General features: G+C 38.2%; 2 protein-coding genes across 3 annotated transcripts in view; one reads left to right on the top strand and one right to left on the bottom strand.

Annotated features, from left to right (window-relative positions):
• The window catches only part of tinf2 (TERF1 (TRF1)-interacting nuclear factor 2), a 48,817-nt gene extending 44,793 nt beyond the window's left edge, over nt 1-4,024 (bottom strand). The window contains exon 1 of the mRNA XM_028793723.2: nt 3,683-4,024. Coding sequence (XP_028649556.2) covers nt 3,683-3,719 — 37 coding nt within the window. The 5' untranslated portion in view covers nt 3,720-4,024. The remainder of the gene's footprint in view (nt 1-3,682) is intronic.
• Nucleotides 4,025-17,467: 13,443 nt separating this feature from the next.
• chl1b (cell adhesion molecule L1-like b) overlaps nt 17,468-23,140 on the top strand; it is a 173,576-nt gene continuing 167,903 nt past the window's right edge. The window contains exon 1 of one of the 2 annotated variants that reach the window (XM_051922351.1): nt 17,468-17,694. The gene's annotated coding sequence lies outside the window, so the exon portion shown is untranslated. The remainder of the gene's footprint in view (nt 17,695-23,140) is intronic. The other variant, XM_028793721.2, reaches the window with a different exon arrangement.

Below are 23,140 nucleotides of genomic sequence, written 5' to 3'. Positions count from 1 at the left end.
TACATTTTGACTAGTCTAAACTAATCAGAGACAGCTGTAATTATATTTTGAATTGTCAAAACTTCACATTGTATTTTAGCAAGTGAAAACAGATGGACATTTCCCATTGACTTCTATGTTACCTTCAATTACAGATATCTGTAATTATATTTTGATTAAAGAAATCTTGAATTCAATGTCTGATACACAGGTTGAGTTTTAAGAAAAGAAAAAAAAAAACAAACTAACTAACCAAGGGTAGGAAATAAAATTTACAAGGGTACTTTTTGTCCCCACTACCTGAAATCCAGGTTCTCTTTTTTTTAATAATTAGGTGCATTTTTCAAAATAAAATTTTACCATATAACAATGGAAAAGATCACTGTTTAGTCTTAATAGCATAAAAAGAATACAGCATACAGATTCAATTTCCTTTTTTATTGAAAATGATCAAGAATGCTAAAATTTTAACCTACTGTTGCTTAATTTGTATTTCAAAGCTCCATATTTCAGCCCTGATCGATAATACCACTTTAGGCAGACTGACAATAGTGATGCAACAGAAATGGCACTTCACCAAGCATACAGAATTAAAGGATTACATTGGCTACAGGTGAGCTCTCTAGGCCGACATCAATGGGATTTTAACAGATAAACATGTGCAGTAACAAATAAAGCTCGGGGTGAGTTTGAAGAAGTGTTAAACAAGGGAGAAAGGGGACAATCACAGCAGAACAGGAAGGAACAGCCCTGACATAAAATCTATTATTACAGGGGTCCTCAAATTTGGTCCTGAAGGGACACAGTGGTTGCAGATTTTTGTTCCAACCCAACATCTCAATTAAATGACAATACTTTCCAATAATGTAACTTATTTAATTTTGTTAATGTTGTCATTCTGCCATATCAAATCATTCCTGTTATAGATTTTATTAAACTATAAATTTTTCACTTTTTCCCCTTCTTTCCAAATATTCAATAAACCAGGTAATTCTCAATGAGCACATACAGTTGTAAATGGGACCAAGTTAGATTTTTTTTCCCAAACAGTGAGAGAGTGGGTCAGAGTGATTTGGGATTGATATCCATCTGAAAGTAGCATTCTCACCTAGCCCCAGTCTATATTTCACCTGCTAATATGTCTAACTTTACTGACAGGATTCAAGCTCTAACTATGCACAAAAGCAAGTCTAGGGCTGGTATTAGCTTGGAGAGTTCTATGAAGTTGTTGTGTTAGCTTTGCAAGACTGGAATCACATCTTCTGAGTATATTTCAGTATAAAAATGACCCTTAGTCATAACTCCCAAAGCATCGAGCTCCAGGCAAAGATTGAAGATTCTGCATGCAGTGTTTATTATTTAAATGATAACTTGTGCTTCTTGAAAAATGTTTTCCTTGTAAATGAAACTGATTGCTTAGGGGTACATATAAACAATAAACTGGACTGGTCTGACAAACAGTGGCACTGTACAAGAAGGGTTAGAGGAGACTGCTTGCTAAGAGGACTCTGGTCTTTTGATGTGTGCGGCGAGCTGCTGGAAATGTTCTACCAGTCCATAGTAGCCAGTGTGATGTTCAACGCTGCGGTCTGCTGGGTAAGTAACCTGAGCATTAAAAAAAAAAAAGTACAATGCCTGAAAAAACTTATCAAGAAAGCCTGCTCCATCACTGGGCAAACCCTGGACACACTTGAAGCTGTTTTGGAAAAGAAGGTGATGGCAAAATTGAACGCCATCATGAAAAATCCTCTCTATCCAGTGTACGAGGTGCTCTCTTGGAGCTGTTTTAGCCACACCACAGTGTGCTAAGAAGCGCCTCTGGGGGTATTATCTGCACAGTGCTATCAGATAATTCAATGCTTCCAACTGATGTTCTTGTTAAATTGTATTCATTTATTTAATCAATTGATTGGATATATCATCTGTCCTGCGAGTCTATTCTTGTTTTTTGTGCATTTCTGCTGCTGTAGGCATGGGATTAACAGTTTATCTAAATATATTTTAGGATAAACACCATCGAGTTATTCATTTTAAAATGGAGCTACTAATATCAGAGCATAACATACTGTCTTTACAAGTCTAAAGGTTTGTTTACATCCATCCATCTTCCTAACCTGATTAACCAGGACATTGAGCCCACCCCAGCAATCATCGGACACAAGGCAGGAACACCACCTGAATAGGAATCTCCTCTCCTAAAATCACAGGCTGAACCCATACAGTTGGGACAATTTAGCAATGCCAATCTACCTAACCTGCAAGTTTTTGGACTGTATGAAGTACTAGGGTGTTGTACCGTGTTAGCCATTATGAATGTAGAGAAAAGCCAAGCAAAATGACACCTTTTATTGGCTAACTAGAAAGATTACAATATGCAAGCTTTCGAGGCAACTCAGGCCCCTTCTTCAGGCAAGATGTAATCCAAGATGTAATACAAGATGACTTCTCCACTTGAACTTGGGCCTGAGTTGCCTCGAAAGCTTGCATATTGTAATCTTTCTAGTTAGCCAATAAAAGGTGTCATTTTGCTTGGCTTTTCTGGACTGTATGAGAAATATATATTCAGTAAGCTAGATAAACTTTAGTATTATTTCAAAACACATTCACTGAGTTTTTTTCATTAGCATGACTGTTTATCAAGATTGTTCATACAATTTAACCTGGTTTGGATAGCAAAAGGCGCCAATCATTTGTAAATATGGATTTAAGAAGTGATTTAAGACCCATCCGTTCTGTGAATATCTGTCTTATTTGAAATGATTAAAGAAAAAACTTGCTCTGTGATACTTTATATTGATGGTTAATTTGTTTAATTGCTTTATTGATTGTAATCTACGATTGTGAATGCACGCATTGTGACATCTTTTGACTTGTGCCAATCAACTTTATTTACCTGTTCTATTACACTTGCTGAATAAACAGGCCAAGGCCTAATATTACTCGACTGTTTACCTCTTTTGTAAGTCGTTTTGGATAAAAGCGCCTGCTAAGTAAATAAACGTAAATATAAATGTAAATACTCTTCATGTAGAGCAAACACATGCCCATCTTTTGAATATGACATACATTAATTCACATATATTTTCATCGCAGTAACTTAAAATATATCTTAATACAACTGTTTAACTTAGTTAACTAGCTCGGCAACATAATTTACCTGTACAAGTTAAAAAAAATATACAAGAAACGTTTCTTTACAGTAGATCAATGTTCGGTGTTTTGAAAACGGCCTTTATTGGGCGTCTAAATTACTAGAGAATATTTCCCAGATATACTTTTTAGAATGGGTTGATTGCCTTGTTAATGAGGGGGGTTTTATTAAAGTACTTTGAAACCCTGCCGAAAACTCACCTAAGGAGGCAGCGACTGGGCGACACAACGATCAAGGAAGCATTAGAAACCCAGATCCCTGGACCTATGAGGCGGCGGTGTTTACAACCGTGCATCCCTGGCACCAAGATTAACATCTCAACGGAACACTTGGGCTGTACAGACGTTGTCCGCACACACTGAGTAAAAACTTAGGGAAGCGCGCACCATGTATATGTCACTCATCATTTTAAGCTAATGCCACACAAAACACCAAATCTAGCCAATGGAGACGCGTCAGTTAACGACGAACCTGAAAATCCACAACATTACACTGCGTGTATTTTCCCACGCGGCTGATAATTAGACACTTTTTAAATTTCCTGCCACATACCTGCTCCGACAGCTGTGGACTCGACTTTACCCGCCATTCCATACGATTTCTCTCAGACACGCTGGATAAAATTACAACGGACTTGCCTTCGCTAGTCAGACAGCAATCCGAATTCACCTATTTATTGCGGACTTTGTCTTCAACAGGCTTTACTTTAAGTTAATTTCACAGTGTAAAACTGAGACATGAACGGGAATTTGTCTTCATAGAGACCGGAAACGCGCCAAGTCGTCGGAGATGCGGCGTGTTAACGCTATGCTTGCTGGGATACGTAGTTCTAGGTCTATTGGCGTTCAATCCGGTCTATTAGGTGTGGCCCAAAACTCCACACACACACACCAGTCTTCAAATCAGCAGATCGTCTCACGCGTTTGTGCTATTACCCTTCTCTATTATCGTGATGCAAATCGGATTTTCGTTTTTAACATTAGGCACCCAAAGGGGACATTAGGTACCTATAGGCAACTTGCCCCACCCCCACTAACTTTAAGGTTAATATTTGTGGTTGGGATGGGCCAGTCTAATAATTTAAACTCCAAAAATTAAGCAACCGGGGCGCCTCCCCCACGGACCCCAACACTAGAATGGGTAGGAACTGCCGTCCGTTTAGTACACAAGTACCGTTATTTAACAGCTCACATAACATTAACTGGAAGAGAAGCATACTTCTATTAATACTTTTAACATCAAATATTCAATTACATTAATTAGGAAGCGGAAAAACAAAGATGTATGAATGAAAAGGCAATACAGTCTCTTGGAGAAACAATGGTATGGTAACACTTTAGTTTAGAAACCATTCTGAGAAGAGTGAAAAGTAGCCATTACTGTACTTTAAGGAGAAGACTTTAGCGCCTGCACTCTTGTGCCAGAAAGAGTAACGCTTTTTAGTATGAAGTTACTGAGGGCAAGGTAAAAAGAATAATAGTGAGCTGAGTAAGGCACTATCACACCACACCACAGACAAAGGACCATGCAGCAAACACCAAGAGAATACTCCAAATACAAGATGACTTCTCCACTTGAACTTGGAGCAACAATTCCACACAACACTGGACATCATCCTTAAACACTTGGTATCAAAAAATTTTTATCTGTGCCAAGATACAGTAAATTAGGACTCTAAATAGCCAGTAAACAGCCAGTCTCTTCTTTGTTATATAATTGTCTTTTCCTTTGTCTTGCATCCACCTTCTATGTTAATATATATATATGTTTAGCAATAAATTGTATCATTCTGCTTCTTAAAACGAGTGTGCTTCAGTTGCCCTCATATAAGTCTAACAGACAAAAATTCTTCCAAAAGGGAAGGGAAAGGAAAATAAAATGGGAGCCTTATGTTCGTTGTGTGGTGGGTGCAGCAACGTGCTCTATCATTGCATGCTCCCAACCTCTTTCTCTCTCTCTCTCTATCGCACACCAAATTATTTAATTTATTATAGGCATTACCAAAGAATCTATTGATAAATATCATTTTGGCACTCAGTATCGTTGTTAAATTGGTGTTAGAAATTGAATGAGGATAAGACCTACATTCTGCTTTTGCAAAACAACATGTGCCACAGAGACCTGCAATGGACTTGTTTGGCTCTTCTGAGGAATTGCTGGGTAGTCCTGAAGCTGAAATCCACAATTTGCAGTGCTGTTTGCAGTATCAGTTCAGGTAGGAAGACAGCAGAAAAACTGCTACCTCTGCATCTCCAGCATTTCTAAATCTGCTAAGGTCCACTGGCCTGGGTGCGCAGATGAAGACAGAGCGAAACTGGGAAAATCTGTGGCAGAATGAATTGTCACTGACCTCGATAAGCAATATGATGCAGTGCCGAAGGCAAAACTGTGCAGGCAAAGGATGAAGCAGATCACAGAGGGGTTACAGGACAGCTGCAGAGGAAGAGTCTCAAATCTGAGATCCACACCTGGGACACCCTTTCAGGTCAATGAATAAAAACAGCCTAGAGACTGGTATTCTGCAACTCCACACAAGAAGGTCGATCATTTCTTAGGAGTGCAGTATCTAACACCTCTGCTGTACTGCATGACAACACAGCACTCAATATCCCTGCTGGGCCACCTAACAGCAAAGGACTCAAGACCCCTGCTAATGTATTTCTGCCATCAGCTGCACAACCTCAGCAGAACTACAGGGTACCAGAAGTACTCCCGGGTCCCACATAAACGAATCAGTTATCATTGCACCAGATGTTTAACAATGGATGTTTGCAGTTCAAGCACTGTGCATCATAAAATTAGTAATTTAAAGGGTTGTAATATATGTAAAACTGGAGAATTTGCTGGAAGGCATGTGCAACATTATAGGAATATACTGATACTACATTAGGTCATATACAAGCCATGATGTCAGAGAGGGGCAATGAGTTGCATGTTGATTATCATATGTAAGGGAGAATTTCATTATACTCTTTACATGTGACAATTGTGACCATATATCACCTTTTGTGTGCAGGGAGGCATATATAGCAAGGTTGGGATGTTACACAGTAATAATGTCATGGTCTATCAAGAAAGACAAATGAAAGATGCAAGGAAAGAAAAAAGGAACAAACCAGAAGATAAAATAGTGAAATGAAGCAGATGAAGGAATTATGGGTTACTCCACTGTGTGGTGTTCAAATTTGTGTTGAACTTCTTACGTTTTCAAGTCTTTTATTTATGTTGCTGTTACTTTTGTTGACTACAGTATTTGGTTTATTCCCTATACTTATGTTATGTTCCTTTTGTTTTGTGGGTGATTCTCCAAGAGGTGTGGCCATCTGCCTATCACTGCAATGGAATGCCCTCAGCCCCATAAAGGCAGGGATAACCCACAGTCCCTTGTGGTTCATTCAAATGCATTTGGGAGTTGATGAATGATTCTTGTGTCTTTGTATGATTGTTATTTATTGAAATTTTTGACATTTTTGCTCTGTTTTGACTTTGCTTTACGAATTCTGTTTTAGGACTTATTGCTTGGATTCCCTTTATTTTCAGGGAACTTCTCTTTTCCTTTTGTGCTGATCTTAAATACTTAATTTTAACTGCTGTTACCTTAGATCTTTGCTTTTCTAATATTGCCCAAGATTCTACAGCAGATAACATTGTTGACACATTATATTGTTTTATATAGATGCATCTTCACTTTTATACTTAATTCTTTATTCCCTTTTAGGGTGTTACTAATTTTATAGCATATGTTAATTTCCTTGTTTAATCAGTTCCTCATTTCTTCCTCTATCTTTCCATCTTCATCTATTAATACTCCCAGGATTTCAAATATTGACACGTTTTGTAGTTGTCCATCTATCTATATCCACATTTACTGTTTCTTTTCATGTTCTTCCCATGTTATTTTCATTACTTTAGTTTTCCCTACACTTATTATCATATCGTTACTTGTAGCTTACCCTTCCATGTTATTATTTCCTTTGTAGCTATTGCTCATTTATTGCATTTAATGTAATATTGTCCTTTTTACATCAGATCCTGGGTCAATACTGGATTTAATTTAAAATACCCCAAAATGGTATTTCTGATATCTTTCTTGCCCATGTCAATTATATAATCACAAATAATACAGGACTTAGGCTTTCTTCCTGTTTAATAACCCCTTTCCAAATTTCATTTGGATGTTTGAATATTTAATTATATCATTACTACACACAGCCATTCTTTGTGCATACTTCTTTGTGGTACTGTGTCAAATGCTTCTTTAAAATCATGGAATGTCAGGCACACTTCTTTCATTTTATTCAATCTTTTCTCAATTATTGTTCTGATGGTGAAAATGTGACCTTGTGTCAATGTCAATCTTCTTTCTGTTATTCTTAAATATAATTTTACTATCACTGATGAAAGAAATATTGCTCAATAGTTTGCACAGTTCATGGGATCCCACATTTTAGTGGTACAAATATATTCCTTTCCAGCTGACATGGTGGCATATTGCTAGCATTGCTGCCTTATGGTAAGAGACCAGGGTTTTATCTCAAGTCCTCTGTGTGTGGAGTTCTCTCCATATCAGCGTGAGTTTCCTCTGGGTGCTCTGGTTTCCTCCCACAGTCCAAAGACATTCAGGTTAAGTGGATTACCACTGATAAATTGTCTCCATTGGGTGAGTTTGTTCCCCTGTGATGGACTGGCATCCTGTCCAGGGGATTGATTGCACCTTTCACCCTATGCTTCCTAGGATGGGTCCAAGCAACCCTGCTTAGGACTTAGTGGGCCTAGAAAATGGTATACTATATTCCTTTTCTGTTCCTCCTGTATTTTCTCTATGTTCCATGCCTGCCAGAAGATTCTCTTGAGTCATTTAACTACTGAACTGTTGCTCCTCTATAGTTTAACATTTGAGGAGTTATCTCATCTGCTCCAGCTACTTTACCTTTTTTGTTTTTATTAGGGAATTCATTCTTTCTTTTTCCATTATTCCTCTGTACTTTTCTGCTTCATCTTCATTCATTCCCTTCTCCTCTAATGGACTTTTTTCTACCCTCATTTCTTCTTTAAATTTATCTGCATAATTTTCTGTCCATGCTTTAAGCATCCTGTATGCCTCTGTTTGCAACTCTCCTTTTGATTTTTTTAATATGTAACATTTTTGGTGTCTGATTTCCCTTTAACCTTTTGACTACATTATAGAACTGTTTTTGATTTGCAATATAATTTTCCTCTATTTTCATCCCATATTTTTCTCAGTACTTCTTCTTTACTGATTTTGTAATCTCTTTAGCCTTTTCTCACTTTTCTCTATATACTTCTTCTCTTTTTGTCCTTAAACATGTTTCTATGCTTCTTTTTTCACTGTCACGTTGCTCCTCAGTTCATTATTCCACCACTTACTCCTTTTTTGTTCGGGATTTTGTCTTACTATTTTAACTCTGCCAATGTCTGTAGCCGTTTGTAATAGAATTTTCTTAATTTTTTTTATCTTTTATTTAAAGTCTTTTCTTTGCTAAACTGCTTTTTTATTTTCTTCTGTTTCTTCAGTTTTTTTTTTGTTTGAGTCTATTTATGTATTCCTGCATTTTGCCACTGAGATGGTCATCCTTCTGACAGATTCTTCCATCTCACCAGAGGATTTCTGAATCTTTGTTAAAGTGATTGTTGGGTTCTTGTTCACCTCCCTGACCAAGGCCCTTCTTACCTGGTTATTCAGTTTAGTCAGATGGGCAACTATTACATAGGAAGAATCCTGGTGGTTACAAACTTCTTCCATTTCACAATTATTAAGGCCACTGTACCTTTGGGAATACTCAGAGTTTTTGAAATAGTTTTATACTGTAACTCTGATCTATGCCCCACAACAACTTTATCACATATATCTACATAAAGTTCCTTGGTCTTCATGGAATTTGACTTGATATGCAGTGTGAATTGTGTGACCTTCTATACAGAGGTGTGTGCCTTTCTAAACAACGTCTAATTAATTCAATTTGCCACAAGTGAACTCCAATCAAGTTTTAGACACATCTCAAGTGAGAATTAAAGCAAACAGGATGCCCCTGACCACAATTTGGTCAGCAAAAGGTGTAAATACTTAAATGAATGAGAGACTTCCGTTTTTGATTTTTAATAAATTTGTAACCCTTTCTGGAAAGCATGTTTTTACTTTGTCATTAGGAGTTATTGAGTGTAGATTGAAGGGCAAAAGTGGCACATTTGTCAATGTAAAATTAAATCCAACAACAACAACATTTATTTATATAGCACATTTTCATACAAATAATGTAGCTCAAAGTGCTTTACATGATGAAGAAAGAGAAAAAAGACAAAATAAATAAGATTTAAAATAAGGGAACACTAATTAACATAGAATAAAAGTAAGGTCCGATCGCCAGGGAGGACAAAAAACAAAAAAAAAACTCCAGACGGCTGGAGAAAAAAAATTAAATCCAGAACTCAATAAAGTGTGCATAAAGTGAATCAGTGTAAATACTTTCTGAATCCACTGTATCTGTACCATTTCATGAGGTAAAGAAAAGGGGGTCATTTTTTGCAAGGCCTCAAGATAAGTAACAGAGCTTGTGTCAAGATAACATAACTCCATCTCTGCTTAACCACTGTGGGGCTCAGCTGTCCCTGGAATTTTCTAATGTATTCAACAGTTCATCATGAACACTGCCAAAATGTCTTAAAAGTCTCTTCAGAAATTATTGCTGCTAAGTGACCTTTGCTTACTTTTCTTAATATGCTCAGGTCTATTAACCTGAAATAAGTGTCCTTGAAAGCTGTATGGTGTCTGTGTCTGGCCTAACAAAATCCTGCTGTGTCCCCAGGCCGGGCTCATAACAGTTTCATAACGGTTCTGCTTACCATCAAAATTGTCTTATTGATAATACAGTCAAATCAGGATCCACATTACACCCTGAAATCTTGTCTTAAGACAAATAACTCCTGCATCAGTACCTTTAATTCTTCTTAACTGCTCTACACAAAGACGGACCTTATGTGTTGTTAGAACTTGGATTTTTTAAGGACCAAAAAGAATCTGGACATTATGAATTCATATTAAAGAAAAACTCCAAGAGTGCATGCTGTTCTCTGCACCTCTGTACCTCTTTAGTCACAATCTTGCATTGGAAGCAGGTTCAATCAAGTTCCTGAAGTAAGTCGATTATACCAAAATTGTCTTTTCTCAGATGAGCATTAAAAATTACAGGTATATAATTTGGAGGTAAAGTGAAATGAGTGCATTCCAAACACTGAGAAAACCCAAGAATTCAAATTAAACCTCAGACTGGAAAAAGTAAATACAAAGACATTAAATGAGTTTGACAATAAGTTCATCAGCAGCAAGTCTCTCATTTTTTAGAAATTCTTAGATTAGGAATGCCTAGATATGGTACACTCACTGAAGAGCGAAACATAAAAGAAGTAGTGAGGCAACAATTTGCTTATATGCACTGAAAATCTGGAATACTTTACTAATAGAGATACACCAGGCTAATATTAAGGACCATGTTAAAAAACTAAAATCTCACTTTTTAAATGTACCTTTTTCATAGCTACAGTTTAGTTGTACTCCTAATATACTATACATGCATGGCATAATTATATTCTTCATGGGATTTGCAATCATTAGAAATTCCTACTTTTCCCTGCTCACCTTTCCGCTTTGCTCCACCACCACTTGATCAGAACTGAGCAGCCACAGTTGATGCCAGAATGAAGGCTGGTGCCCCGGCTGTCCACGGGGCCCACTGCATCGAATCCTCTGGTATGAAGCCTGGTAACAATTAAGAATGACTTAAGAGCATTATGTTAGGTAAAATGTGCATTGGAGGAAAGGTGGTCTTTTGGCCTTGGAACCCCAGAGGATTTTAGTGCCATCTGAGCTTTTTTGGTAAGTCATAGGCAGCTCAGTGTTCATGTGTGCCATCATTGTACTCATCTTTAGAGACTCTAGAGACTGCACATAAAAATTCTACCTTTCTACTAATTATGTATCTATGTCATGTATGCCTGTATTGATTTATTTTTTGTTATTTAATCATTATTATCCTTACCTTATCTAAGTAACTACTTCTTTGACATCTTGAAAAGCACTTTTGTGCTACATACTATGTATGAAAATGTGCTTTAGAAATAAATGTTGTTGTTGTCACAATAAAAACTAAGTAGTGTCGAGTAAGGAAATTTAGAGTGAAATACAGGTTACTGGTGCAGATTTCCATTGCTGTAATGACTAATATTGGGACAGTATTCCAGGAATATAAGCAAACATTTAAGAATAACAAAGAAAATGTGATTTTAAGAGCATGGAGGACCTTAGGCTTCCACCTTCTTCCATTACCCAAGTGGGTTATCTTGAGTTGGTCTGCTGAGATTACCAAGCTCATCAACTGTGCAGTATGTCTTATAGATCGGTAGGTACACAAACTGCTGCAATTATCGGCTAACTGTAACTTTAGCCACTTTTAAACAAGGTGTATATTTTATATTTATTAGACTGTGCTGAATTGATGCCTGACAAAAAAGACATACAGTATTTATCTGTTAGAGTGATCAGAGCATTTTGAGCACTGATCTATTAAGGTAAACACTTTTATATTATTTACTTAGAAGTTTTTCTATAATACTCAAATGAAATGTTTTGCCTTGTTTATGACACCACTTTTCTATAGCTGACTTAAGGCCTTCAACTTTGTCATAGCATGTCACCTAAAGTTAGTCCTTTGAATTAGGAAAGAGATGGTAGATACATGGGGTCATGTCTGGAGAACTCTCAGTTTCAATGAGTTTTTCCAACCTATGCAAGTCAGCATGTTATTAACCGGTTAAGTGGGCCTTTTATGACCTTTACAACTTGCACACTCAGCATTATAAGAACATTGTGTCTATAATCTTGCCAGTACTGACTTGGAACTTGAATTTCTTTGATGATGGAGAATTACCATGCTTCAATTGCTTTAACTGATCTTTGCTCTTCGGATGATTGAGATGTATCCACTTTTCATCTAAAGTTATAAAACGTGTTTTAAATTTCTCCCAAATTCATTAGCTCAAGATTCTCCTGGGAACATTGGGTGTGGTGATGCTTCATTTCAGGAGTCAACACTTTGGAGACCCAATACCCTGTGAGAAGAATGACTCTCCAGACATTATAAAGGTTTGGGGCAGCCACCCGTGTATTATATCCTGGCTGCAAAAGTGTGAAATTATTGAACAGAGATGTTCACAAGACTGAGTCCAAAACAGAACTGAATTTTTAGAGGTAACATGGCAGTTTTAAGGGCTGGGGAAGGAAATTATGTCATCTATGCCGGAACCAGAAGTGACGTCACCAGAAGTGCCGGAAGTGATGTCATCAGAGTAGCCGGGACCTGGTGAGATTTCCTGAGAATGGTCTGCAAGAAACTGAGAGAGACAGTCAGCATACTCTGCCACCCCCCTGGTCTGGTGTAGTATTACATTTACTCAGACCCTTTAGCTGTCTCCTACTAGCACGTGTGTGACAATCCACAGACATTTTTTGTGTTTAATAGATCATGAAGAAAAGAGACAGCCAAGCCATAACCCAGTTTAATTTATGTGTGTCACAATCCCACTCTTCACAGCAATTCAATCCACAATGGCAACATTATTTTTTCCTATATCAAAGGCTAGCTGGAACTTTCATCTTGGAGGGACATCCTGACATAACTGACCTATGCAGCTAAACTCGTAAATGTAGCATATGTGACTGGTCCTGGTACATTAGAATTAGGTAAGAGTGAAACTCTAAAGGCAGATTGTTATCTATTATTAGATATTCAGTAACATCATACATGTAGTTTGGTGTTTGTTGACCTCCAAAACACAACAAGAAGCATGTACTATAAGCCCCAAATGTGACTCAAGTATTATCTAATCTTAGGTCATTTTCAATACAAACACATGCTCAGGCTGAAAGATTTTTGATCACTCAGGTGTTTTTAAAGAAAATAATGTGCTCTTACTTCAAATCAATCTTCAACTCTGAAATTATGTAGCATTCCTCCAATATATTTTGTAAAGACACAGCCAACATTATTTGTACTATTCCACTACTTAAAAAAGAGTCATAATTTTTCATGAAATACAGTTAAATTGAAACTACCAAAGGTAATAGGCATCTGAGTTTCTTTATTCCATATTCCATAGGGCAAATTCTTTGTTTTTGATTTAGGATTTAATAAAGTATTTAAGAAAAATAAAACAAATGAAAATGACATGGACAAAATTATAGAAACCTGTAATGTAATATTTTGTAACTCACCTTTCTGAGGCAATAACTGCCATCTAGCCATTTTTGGAAGTTCTGAATGAGGCTTGTACACCTCTCAACTGGTAACATGGCCCAGTCTTCTTGAGAATAATGCAGCAGTTCTCATAGGTTCGATGGATTGCTTCTCCCATCTGTGTGCTTCAGCTCTTTCCATAGATGTTCTTTTGAATTCAGATCAGGTGGTCACATCACCCATAGCAGGTAATTTCAGAACATTTCAGTGTTATTATTTCAATCATTGTAGATGTAGGTTTCGGGTTATGGCTTACAACTGAGACACACCTTTGTGACGTTGGGCAGCTTGCTGCTCCAGAATGCCTTGATAACCTTTTCATTTCTTTGTGCCCCGCATTCATGGCACCCAGTTGCAGAGGTAGCACAGCAACCCTGTAGCATTAATACGCGTCCTCCATGTTTGAGAGACAGATGGCACATCACAAACTGCTTTTGAAAATCCCATATCAAAAGGCATATAACACAGACATAGCAATCGGATTGACATACAGATAAAGATACACAGATATACCGACAAACACACAGATGCTTGTCCTTTTATTAAAGTGGATCTTAAAGAAAAAATATCTGTTGTATTTTAAATGGACTATTAAGCTCCTATTTTTGTCAAACGTAATGTAGATAGATAGATAGATAGATAGATAGATAGATAGATAGATAGATAGATAGATAGATAGATAGATAGATAGATAGATGGATAGATGGATAGATAGATAGATAGATAGATAGATAGATAGATAGATAGATAGATAGATAGATAGATAGATAGATAGATAGATAGATAGATAGATAGATAATACTCTATTTGTTCCCAAGGGGAAATTACATTTTTTCAAAAGCACAACAGAATTAACAGAATTATCATCCAACCCGCTATATCCTAACTACAGGGTCACGGGGGTCTGCTGGAGCCAATCCCAGCCAACACAGGGCGCAAGGCAGGAATCAAACACCGGGCAGTGCGCCAGCCCACCGCACACACACACCCACACACCAAGCACACACTAGGGCCAATTTAGGATCACCAATGCACCTAACCTGCATGTCTTTGGACTGTGGGAGGAAACCGGAGTACCTGGAGGAAACCCACGTAGACACGGGGAGAACATGCAAACTCCACGCAGGGAGGACCCGGGTCTCCTAAGTGCGAGGCAGCAGCGCTACCCACTGCGCCACCATGCCGCTCTATCTATCTATCTATCTATCTATCTATCTATCTATCTATCTATCTATCTATCTATCTATCTATCTATCTATCTATCTATCTATCAGGTATGGAGTTTCAAAGACATTTCAGAGGCAGGGAAACGCTGAAAAAGGCATGTTACATTAAAATAAAAAATATGTGTATATATGTGTAAATTGGTTGCATATACCTGTATTAAAATTATTTTCGTCAAAAATTGTTTAATTATGCTTAGTACATTTAATCAACCTGTTCAAACAATGCAATATTTTTATGTAAAATGAATAAACTTTTTTCATGTTCTGTTAAATTAATTATTGTGAGGCATCCTCGGATATTGCTGCCAGGATGGATCCTGTTCCTTTACCAGGCCAGGAGGCCAAAGCAGGACCACTAGGGAGTGAAGATATTCCCCTGGCGTGCCAGGATGTGGGCACAAAGATGCTGCAGCAGCAGCTACACCAGGGTTAGCATCCCAGCAACTCCAGAAGGACACACTGACTGAGCTGGTGTACTGGGGATGCTAGGACAAATGGTCAATGCTTACTATGGACAGAGCATTTCCCTGTACAGTGGGTGGCAGCATTCTGTCTGGAGGTCTCCAGTGTGGACACCCGCAGGGCAGCATGAGAGTTGTGTTCCTGTAGGTCTGCCCTGTCAGCTGTGGAATATTAACAGTGCAAGTACTACTAGGGTCATGTCTGCTTCCCGGGGGTATTGCATTGAGCACTGGAAGTTCTGTAAGGGTCTGGGTTTGAAAGCAAGCCCTCTGCTTGACTCAGGGGGTTAAGGCTCAGTCAGAGTGGGAGTTGGATGTGGAACAGGGAGTGGAACAGAGACTGTTAGGAGAAGGTATTGTTGCAATTAAACCTCTTTAGTTGCACCTGGACTGTTATGTGCATAGTTGTGTCTGGGGTTTGTGTAAAACTAGCATGACTATGTCAATAAAACAATATTGTAAGTTAAGAATTTTTTTGTAACCTTTTTTAAAAAATTCACATCGCTGAGTTACTTAGCTATAACAAATTTAAACTGCCTTTTTTACAGTTCATTGAATGGCTTGCATATGCAGGTATATTGGATGCAATTAATATTAAAATAGCGCTATCAATTATAGCATTCATATACTATCAATAGCTCAACATCCATCCATCCATTATCCAACCCATTATATCCTAACACAGGGTCACAGGGGTCTGCTGGAGCCAATCCCAGCCAATACAAGGTGCAAGGCATGTACAAATCCCTGTGTGCCAGCCCACTGCAGGGCACACACACACACACACACACACACACCAAGCACACACTAGGGGAAATTTAGAATCGCCAATGCACCTAACCTGCATGTCTTTGGACCGTGGGAGGAAACCGGAGCATATGGAGGAAACCCACGCAGACACGGGAGAACATGCAAACTCCATGCAAGGAGGACCCGGGAAGCGAACCCAGGTCTCCTTGCACCACCATGCCGCCCCTAGCTCAACATAAATAGTTAAAAATTTGAGAGTTTGTTTTATTTATTTTGTTCAATCTTTATAGAAGTAATTCTGTTGTACAGGAAGCAAGAAAAGATGCTTTCCTGAGGTAAAGTGGACACAAATTTGCCAGTGTATAAAAAACAAACAAAACAAAACTCATAAATCAGCTTACACAACCACAGAAAACCCACGACTTTCGAAAAAAAAAAAGAATTTACTATCAATGCTTAACTTTCTTTCCAAGTGCACGAAGATGTGGAGAGCCCTTGGATCCCAATGCAATAAAAGGTGCGGATATTCATGCAAATTTAGGAAATTTACATAAAACTTGTTTAAATTAAATTAACTTAATTTACTTGTTTGTTTCAAAATTATTTAATTAAGTTAATTTACATCCAAAGATATTATGTTAATGTAGCTATAAAAAGCAATATAATATCAATAAATATGATTGTTCGGTGTATCTTAGCTTAATCAGCCACGTTGGTTCATTTTTTCAGTGAAAGAATATAATAAACAAAGAATATAAACGTTTTTTTTTTTTTTTGTATTTGGAAAAGACAATTGGTAATCTTTTCGCAACCTTGGCGTAAAAATAATATGCAATATATCATAAGAACGCAAGTCGAACAATGCCGCTCTTGCCGACAAATCGCCGAAGTCAATGTCCAGTTATTCTGCGTTTTATGCACGCTGTACTTGTAGTCTTTTTATGTAATGCTCAGTTTCTTTGCCCTTATTCTGGGTGCGTAAATCAGAGAATGCCCCTGTTTGATTATTAAAGGATGTTTTAAGGTACTAAATACTCAACAATGTAGGTCCCAATGTTTCCTTTATGATGCTCTAACACACTTAAGAGAGTATCGCAAACAAAACATCTTTATTCTGAGCGTCTTTTGCACTGAAATATTTCCTAAAATGTGCATTTCAGATGTTTATTACTTAGATTCCCCATGAATCTTTAAGATCGTAAACGTTTGTTTTGTGAAAAGCAGTATTTGTGGGTGTGACGCAGTGACATTCCTATAAAAGGCAGGGACCGAACTTTAATCGTTGTTAATTCATGTGCAACAGTTTGCTTTAGTTTGAGGTAAATTGCTATAAAGCTATTCGGAGTGCTCTTTTATGTGACATCTGTCCTCTCTGGACCCGAAGTAGAAAAGCAAAGTACTTTCTTTGTAAATAAACAGTTAGGCTCCAGCAATTGGTAATTGCGTGAGTGGCACTCGGTCAAATGGTAAAATGCAGCCATATGTGCGGACATGCGGATAAAAAATGATCAGTCTCTCTCTCTCTCTCTCTCTCTCTCTCTCTCTGTCCCAATTCAAGTCTTTAACTTGTCTTTACTGCGGGGAGGAGGGGTGGGGTCGGAGGGAATCTTTGCTCAAGGAGAAATTTTTTGGGAGGTTGCTTAGTTGCCGTGGATTCACCACGATCTTCATGCTGATCACGGAGAGGGTCTTTCCGCTGCTTGTCTTTGTGCAAGGAAAGTGATGGATGTTTGAAAATCCGATACGCAGCGGCTCCTGCTGTCCGGCTCGACAGGTCCAGTCTGGAGGGACGCATCCAGCAGTCTGGAGCCTTCATAAAGGTAAGGAGTTATTTCATTCTGCATGCACCCGAAGGTAATATAAAACGATGGGCATTTGTAGCTAATGCAACTTTTATCTTTTAGCAAGCTGCGTACGCACGATTTATGGTTCATAAATTGATTTGTAAACAGAGCAATATAGTCTTCATAGTGAATTCCGTCTTCTTTGCAACAACTAAATAGTTTTTTATGAATCTTAGCAAGTTTGTATCATTGGGCATAGAGATGTACTTAAAGAATTAGCCATACATGCAATATTTGCTCATGTTTGTCTTTTTTAAAAGTATTTCAGATCTTTTATGTGGCAGTCTATTAATTTAGCACTATACACAATTACCATACATACATCATTTTAATAGTTGTTTTTCATTATACTCTCACCCTATAGACATTTATTCATTAGTTTACAATACAACCAATTCATTTTATTTTGACAGAAAAATCTCTTTCCACTTTGTGTAATCTTTAGTGTTTCATATCATCATTCTTTTGGTGTCTCCATTATCGCACTTAATCCTGGTCATTACCAGGTGCATATTTTTTTTATACACCCCATGTTACTGGGGGTCCATCCTTCCATTTTCTTTTATAGGCTATTTGATTCAGTAGAGAAATCCCAGAAGGAAGAACAAATCCTTCCATGAAAATGCACCAGACAACACCCCTTTCTGTATGGAATGCCAGTCTAACTTTGCAGAACTTTCACTTACTCGCACAGAGTTAATTGGGAGACAACCTAGACAGGGGGGGAAAAACTGGAGTCTCCAAGGGAAACTCACACAAAATCGTGGACAACATGCAAAATACACACAGGAAACAGCCCATCAAGTGACTTGTAATTGTACCTCTGGTGCCACCAAAGTACTAGGAGAAGATCTGAATTAGTCCTGAATTGCTTCTTCCTTGTAAACCGGCCAGCACTGCACTCCTAACTCTGACATTTGGCCATTGTAATCATCCAGCAATCTTCAGTAGCTTGTTTTAATTAAGCCACACTTTATTGATGGAATACATTAATTTCTTTATGCCGCAAACTGACTTTAAGAAATGACTAGTCCAAGTTTAAGAGTAAATATTTAGTGACAGGGCATCTAGCCATCTTTAGATATTTCTTGGCATCACATGTTTCCGTTGTATACTGCACAGTGATGCTTAGAAGCTGTGCATGCTGATGATGGCAGTGACATTCACCAGAGACCTTTTGAGAAGATCTGCAGGCAGCTCGCAGGAGCCAATGCTGGATGGGATGTCAATTCATTGCAGTGAAAACTCATACTCTCACAGGTCAACCATGTAGAATATGTCTAAGATGTTTTGGAAATGGACAGCATGGTGGCACAGTGGCAGTGCTAATGCCTTGCGACAAGGGGGATGACATCTTAGGTGCACCCTATGTGGAGTTTACATGTTCTCTAAGTGCTCCAGTTTCCTCCAAGGGTGGCTTTGCCAAATTGGCCCTAAGGTGTGGGTTTCACCCTATGATGTACTGGTGCCCATGCTTTATGGATCAGGATTGTCCTTGCTTACTGGGATAGGCTCAAGCTTTCCAGTGACCCTGCTCAGAATAAGCAGGTTTGGAAAATGGATGGATGGATGTTTTGAAAACCTAGTGAAAATCTATGAGGAAATGGGAGAGTAAACAGACTCAAAGCAGACTGTGACTGGGCTGGGCTTTGAACCCAGATTTCTGAGACAGTGACAGTGAAGCACTACTAGTACAACTGTACCACCTGTGGTAACATTTGCACAGTTCATTTAAAATGAATACTTTTGGACAGCATGGTAGTACAATACCCATCTGTCCCTCCCAGTCAGCAACTGGGTCTAGTGTTCATGTTTTCCCTGTAACCATGTGGTTGTGCTATGGTGAATCTGATTTTCTTCTGCATCTCAAATACACACTTATTGTGTTAACCGGTGACTCTTAAGTGGTCTATTGTTGGGGTTTGATTGATACCTTGTTCAAATTTATCTCCTGCTGGAATAAAAAATAATGAATATTTTTAATAATGGAGGCAAAGTAGAGATGTATAGGATTGGTTGTGTCAGTACAAGCTACAACATAATTAGTGACTGGATTATATAGATTTTCAGGCTGACTTTGTGTGAGCTCGCTAATTCTTCAAGGGGGCCACCATTCTGTATTGTGTAAGATTACTGAGAAATGCAATGGTTTTGTCATTTAAAGCAGCAGCTCTAAGCTATGATCACAGTGGACCCCTGGGACTGATGGGTTTTATTCTAGCCAGTTTGACAAGCTAATTTCTCAGTTCTTTATATTTAATTTATGCACTGAGTTTGTGCGGTGTTTGTTTTAATTTTCTTTATGCCTTCATTTTCTGCTCTCCATGCATCTCATTAATATAGCTTTCAACAGACTACAAATATTCTCAAAAAATATTCCAATCACAGCATAAGTTCACCATTGCAAACAGTAGGTTTTCAGAAGTGATGAGCAAACTCCATGGTGTTTGCTTTGCCTCAAGTTCAGAGAAATCACAGAAGTGTCTGCGAATATCACCAAACTTGGCGAAATGCATTGAAGTCAATGGAGAAGGACTAACTGAACTAGATTTGATTGGATTGGATTATAATGGTGCAATCATCTGTGTCCCGGAGGGTTAGGGAAACATCTGCCAACTATACTGGACTGATTATTGTGGCCAAAAGGTAACCTGAGCTGTGCGGCAGCAGAGCCAACCATTGTGTCACCGTACCTCCATGAGATCAAAGAGGAAATAACACAGTCAGAGACGTGCAATCATATATTTCATCAAAACAAAGCAGAAATGCCAAAATTATAGTCAAAAGTCAGAAAAAATGTGTAGGTCTTTTAAAGGTATAAAATTTAAAGTGGCATGTCATGATTGAAGCTGCTGTCTTGTTCTGTTTTTTGAAGTTGTGCCGATGGCTCTCCAAACTGTCTGTGCTGATGCTTTGCACTTTTTCTTCCATGAAAAAGATAGAAACATCTTGTAGATAGCAATAAATCTTTTGTTATTATTATTATTTCATAGAGTCTCCTGTGTTGAGGGGGTCAGAGTCCTTTTTTTATTTTTTATTTCCATGCAGCTAATTATGTATGCACAGGGCACATGCCTTCTTCTCTAATAAAGACATGGAACTTGAACATTGACCTGAACATTGACCTGTGACAAGCAGAGATAACTTGTTATATATGTTGTACGCGAACGTAGCCAATTTGCTGCAAATAAAGCTTTGATGAAATTCGCTGATCAACACTTGTTGGCAGTTGCTTGACTACAGAGTTCATAGCTGTTTGAAAGTTTGCTTGATGATTTGTTATGTGGCTGATTTCACTGTGTTTTTGTGGAACTTAACAATTTAACTGTCTCGCCATCAGTTTACTGTGGAGGAGCCTCCATCTACTGAATATGGATACAATTGCACAATGCAGTTCATTTTGCCAGTTAGTATTAGCTTTATTAATACATATACATATTCTGAGTGCTGAATTTGTGTATTGCTAGGCTGCCCAAATATTGGATTGTCAGCACTGGGATTATTCCAGCTGAAATTCTAATATTAAAGGAATACTTCATCCAAAAATGATATATGAATATTTTTTATTTATTACTTACCCCATGTAGTTTGTAGTGATGGCCAAGTAAAAGTTTTAATCTCATGTTTATGTGGAGAATGGACATAAGAAAGTACCTAAAAGAACTGGAGCCAATGGTGACCAGTGCTGGACAACAGGAAACAATTTCAAAATTGTCCATGAAAAATCTCATATTACTTGTGTTTGCATAATCTTCACATCAAGCCATTCAGTTGCATGCTCACAATGTGCAAGACACATGTACTTCTTACTAAAATGTGATTAAACAAATAACTCTGGAGAACGGAAGTTGTCCACAAACAGGAAGCCCATCACAAGGGGTTGTGTTGAACTGAAGCCTTGCCTCTCCCCATCATTCACTGGTTAAGAGCCCTGTCTTCAATTCAAAAATCTTATCTGTGGACTACCTCTTTTTCCAGATTTATTTATTAAATAATACTTTATTAAGAAATACATGTGCTTTATATGCTGGGAGCATGCATCTGGATTACTTAATGTGTGGATTATGTGACATGAGTGACAACAGTTTTCTAATGGACATTTTTAATAGTGTTTGCTATTGTGTAGTGTTGGTCACCATTAGCTCCTGTTTTATCAGAACCTGTTTTATGTCTGTTCTACATGGAAATACACATTTAAAAAATTTTCTTGGCCATCAGTACATGAGCAGAGTGGTGATTCTGAGGCTAGGGATCTGCACCAGCAATCAGAAGATAAATGCCAGAAGTGACTCTACTCCGCTGGGGCCTTGAGCAAGGCTCCTTAACCTGAAATTGCCTCGTTCTGGGTATGATGTCAATCTGCAAGCAGGTCCTCCAACTTGCCAGGAAAGCTTGGGGCCTGGTGGTAGGATTGGCACTCCAGCCACTGTAAAAGAGTCCTCACACTGTTCCAGTGTGGTGTCACCCATTGCACAGCTGCTCTCGAGTCCCAATGTGGTGGGTGTGACAACGCGCTGTAAAATCAGTGCATGCTCCTAGCCTCAGTACAAACTACATAGGATAAATAACATATAACAAATGTAATTTTCGGGTGGAGAATTCCTTTAAATTGTATGTTAGGTTAGTGTCCATGACACACACAGTGGACCAATTTGGAATTGTCAATAAACCTAAGCTTCCCATCTTAAGAGGTGTTGGAGGAAAACCCAGGCATACACAAGGAAAATATGCAAAATCCACATGTACAACCAAGGAAACTGAATAGTTGAGATGGCAGTACTACCATGCTGCCCAATAATCTTTTAATTTGGCTAGAATTATCCTTCCAGATTCAATTTAGTATGATTGTCCCAGTTTGGCCTGACTGGCATCCTGTGTAGGACGGATTTCTTCATTTGTTTCCACTGCTGCTGGGATAGACTCAATCCCAACCCCCCTATCATTCTGTATTGGACTAGGCAGGGTCAGTAAATGGCAGGGATAATCAACTTCGCATTTCTCATTTCTTTTAGGCATCCCTACCAAGCGCAAGGGCCTCCTTTGTAAACCATGCAAGCATTTTTAAATACCCAGAACCCATATGGCTCATTATTTATGGTGCATTAAGAGAGTAAAGAAACAGGCATCAAGTGAAAGATTAAAGTGACTTGTAATTGCACATTTATTTGAAATGCAAAGCTGCAGCAGAAAAGGTTCCCAGGACTAAGAAACAATAGCAAAAACATACAATGTGGGCATTCTGTGTTCAAATGGCAGCATGTTGACTCTGTGATTCTTCACACGGCCTGTTCTCTTTCTTTTACTTTGATGTTTTCTTGTTTTTTGAAACCTGAGAAACGGAGTTGGAATAATGAGCTTATAATGTCTTCCTGCCATTGCGTTGATGATCTCTTGTCTGTTTAAAAATACAGGTAGTACGAGT

Source organism: Erpetoichthys calabaricus, chromosome 2, assembly GCF_900747795.2.
Source record: "Erpetoichthys calabaricus chromosome 2, fErpCal1.3, whole genome shotgun sequence".
In the NCBI taxonomy this organism is placed as follows: domain Eukaryota; kingdom Metazoa; phylum Chordata; class Cladistia; order Polypteriformes; family Polypteridae; genus Erpetoichthys; species Erpetoichthys calabaricus.
This window is presented reverse-complemented; position numbering and strand designations above follow the sequence as displayed.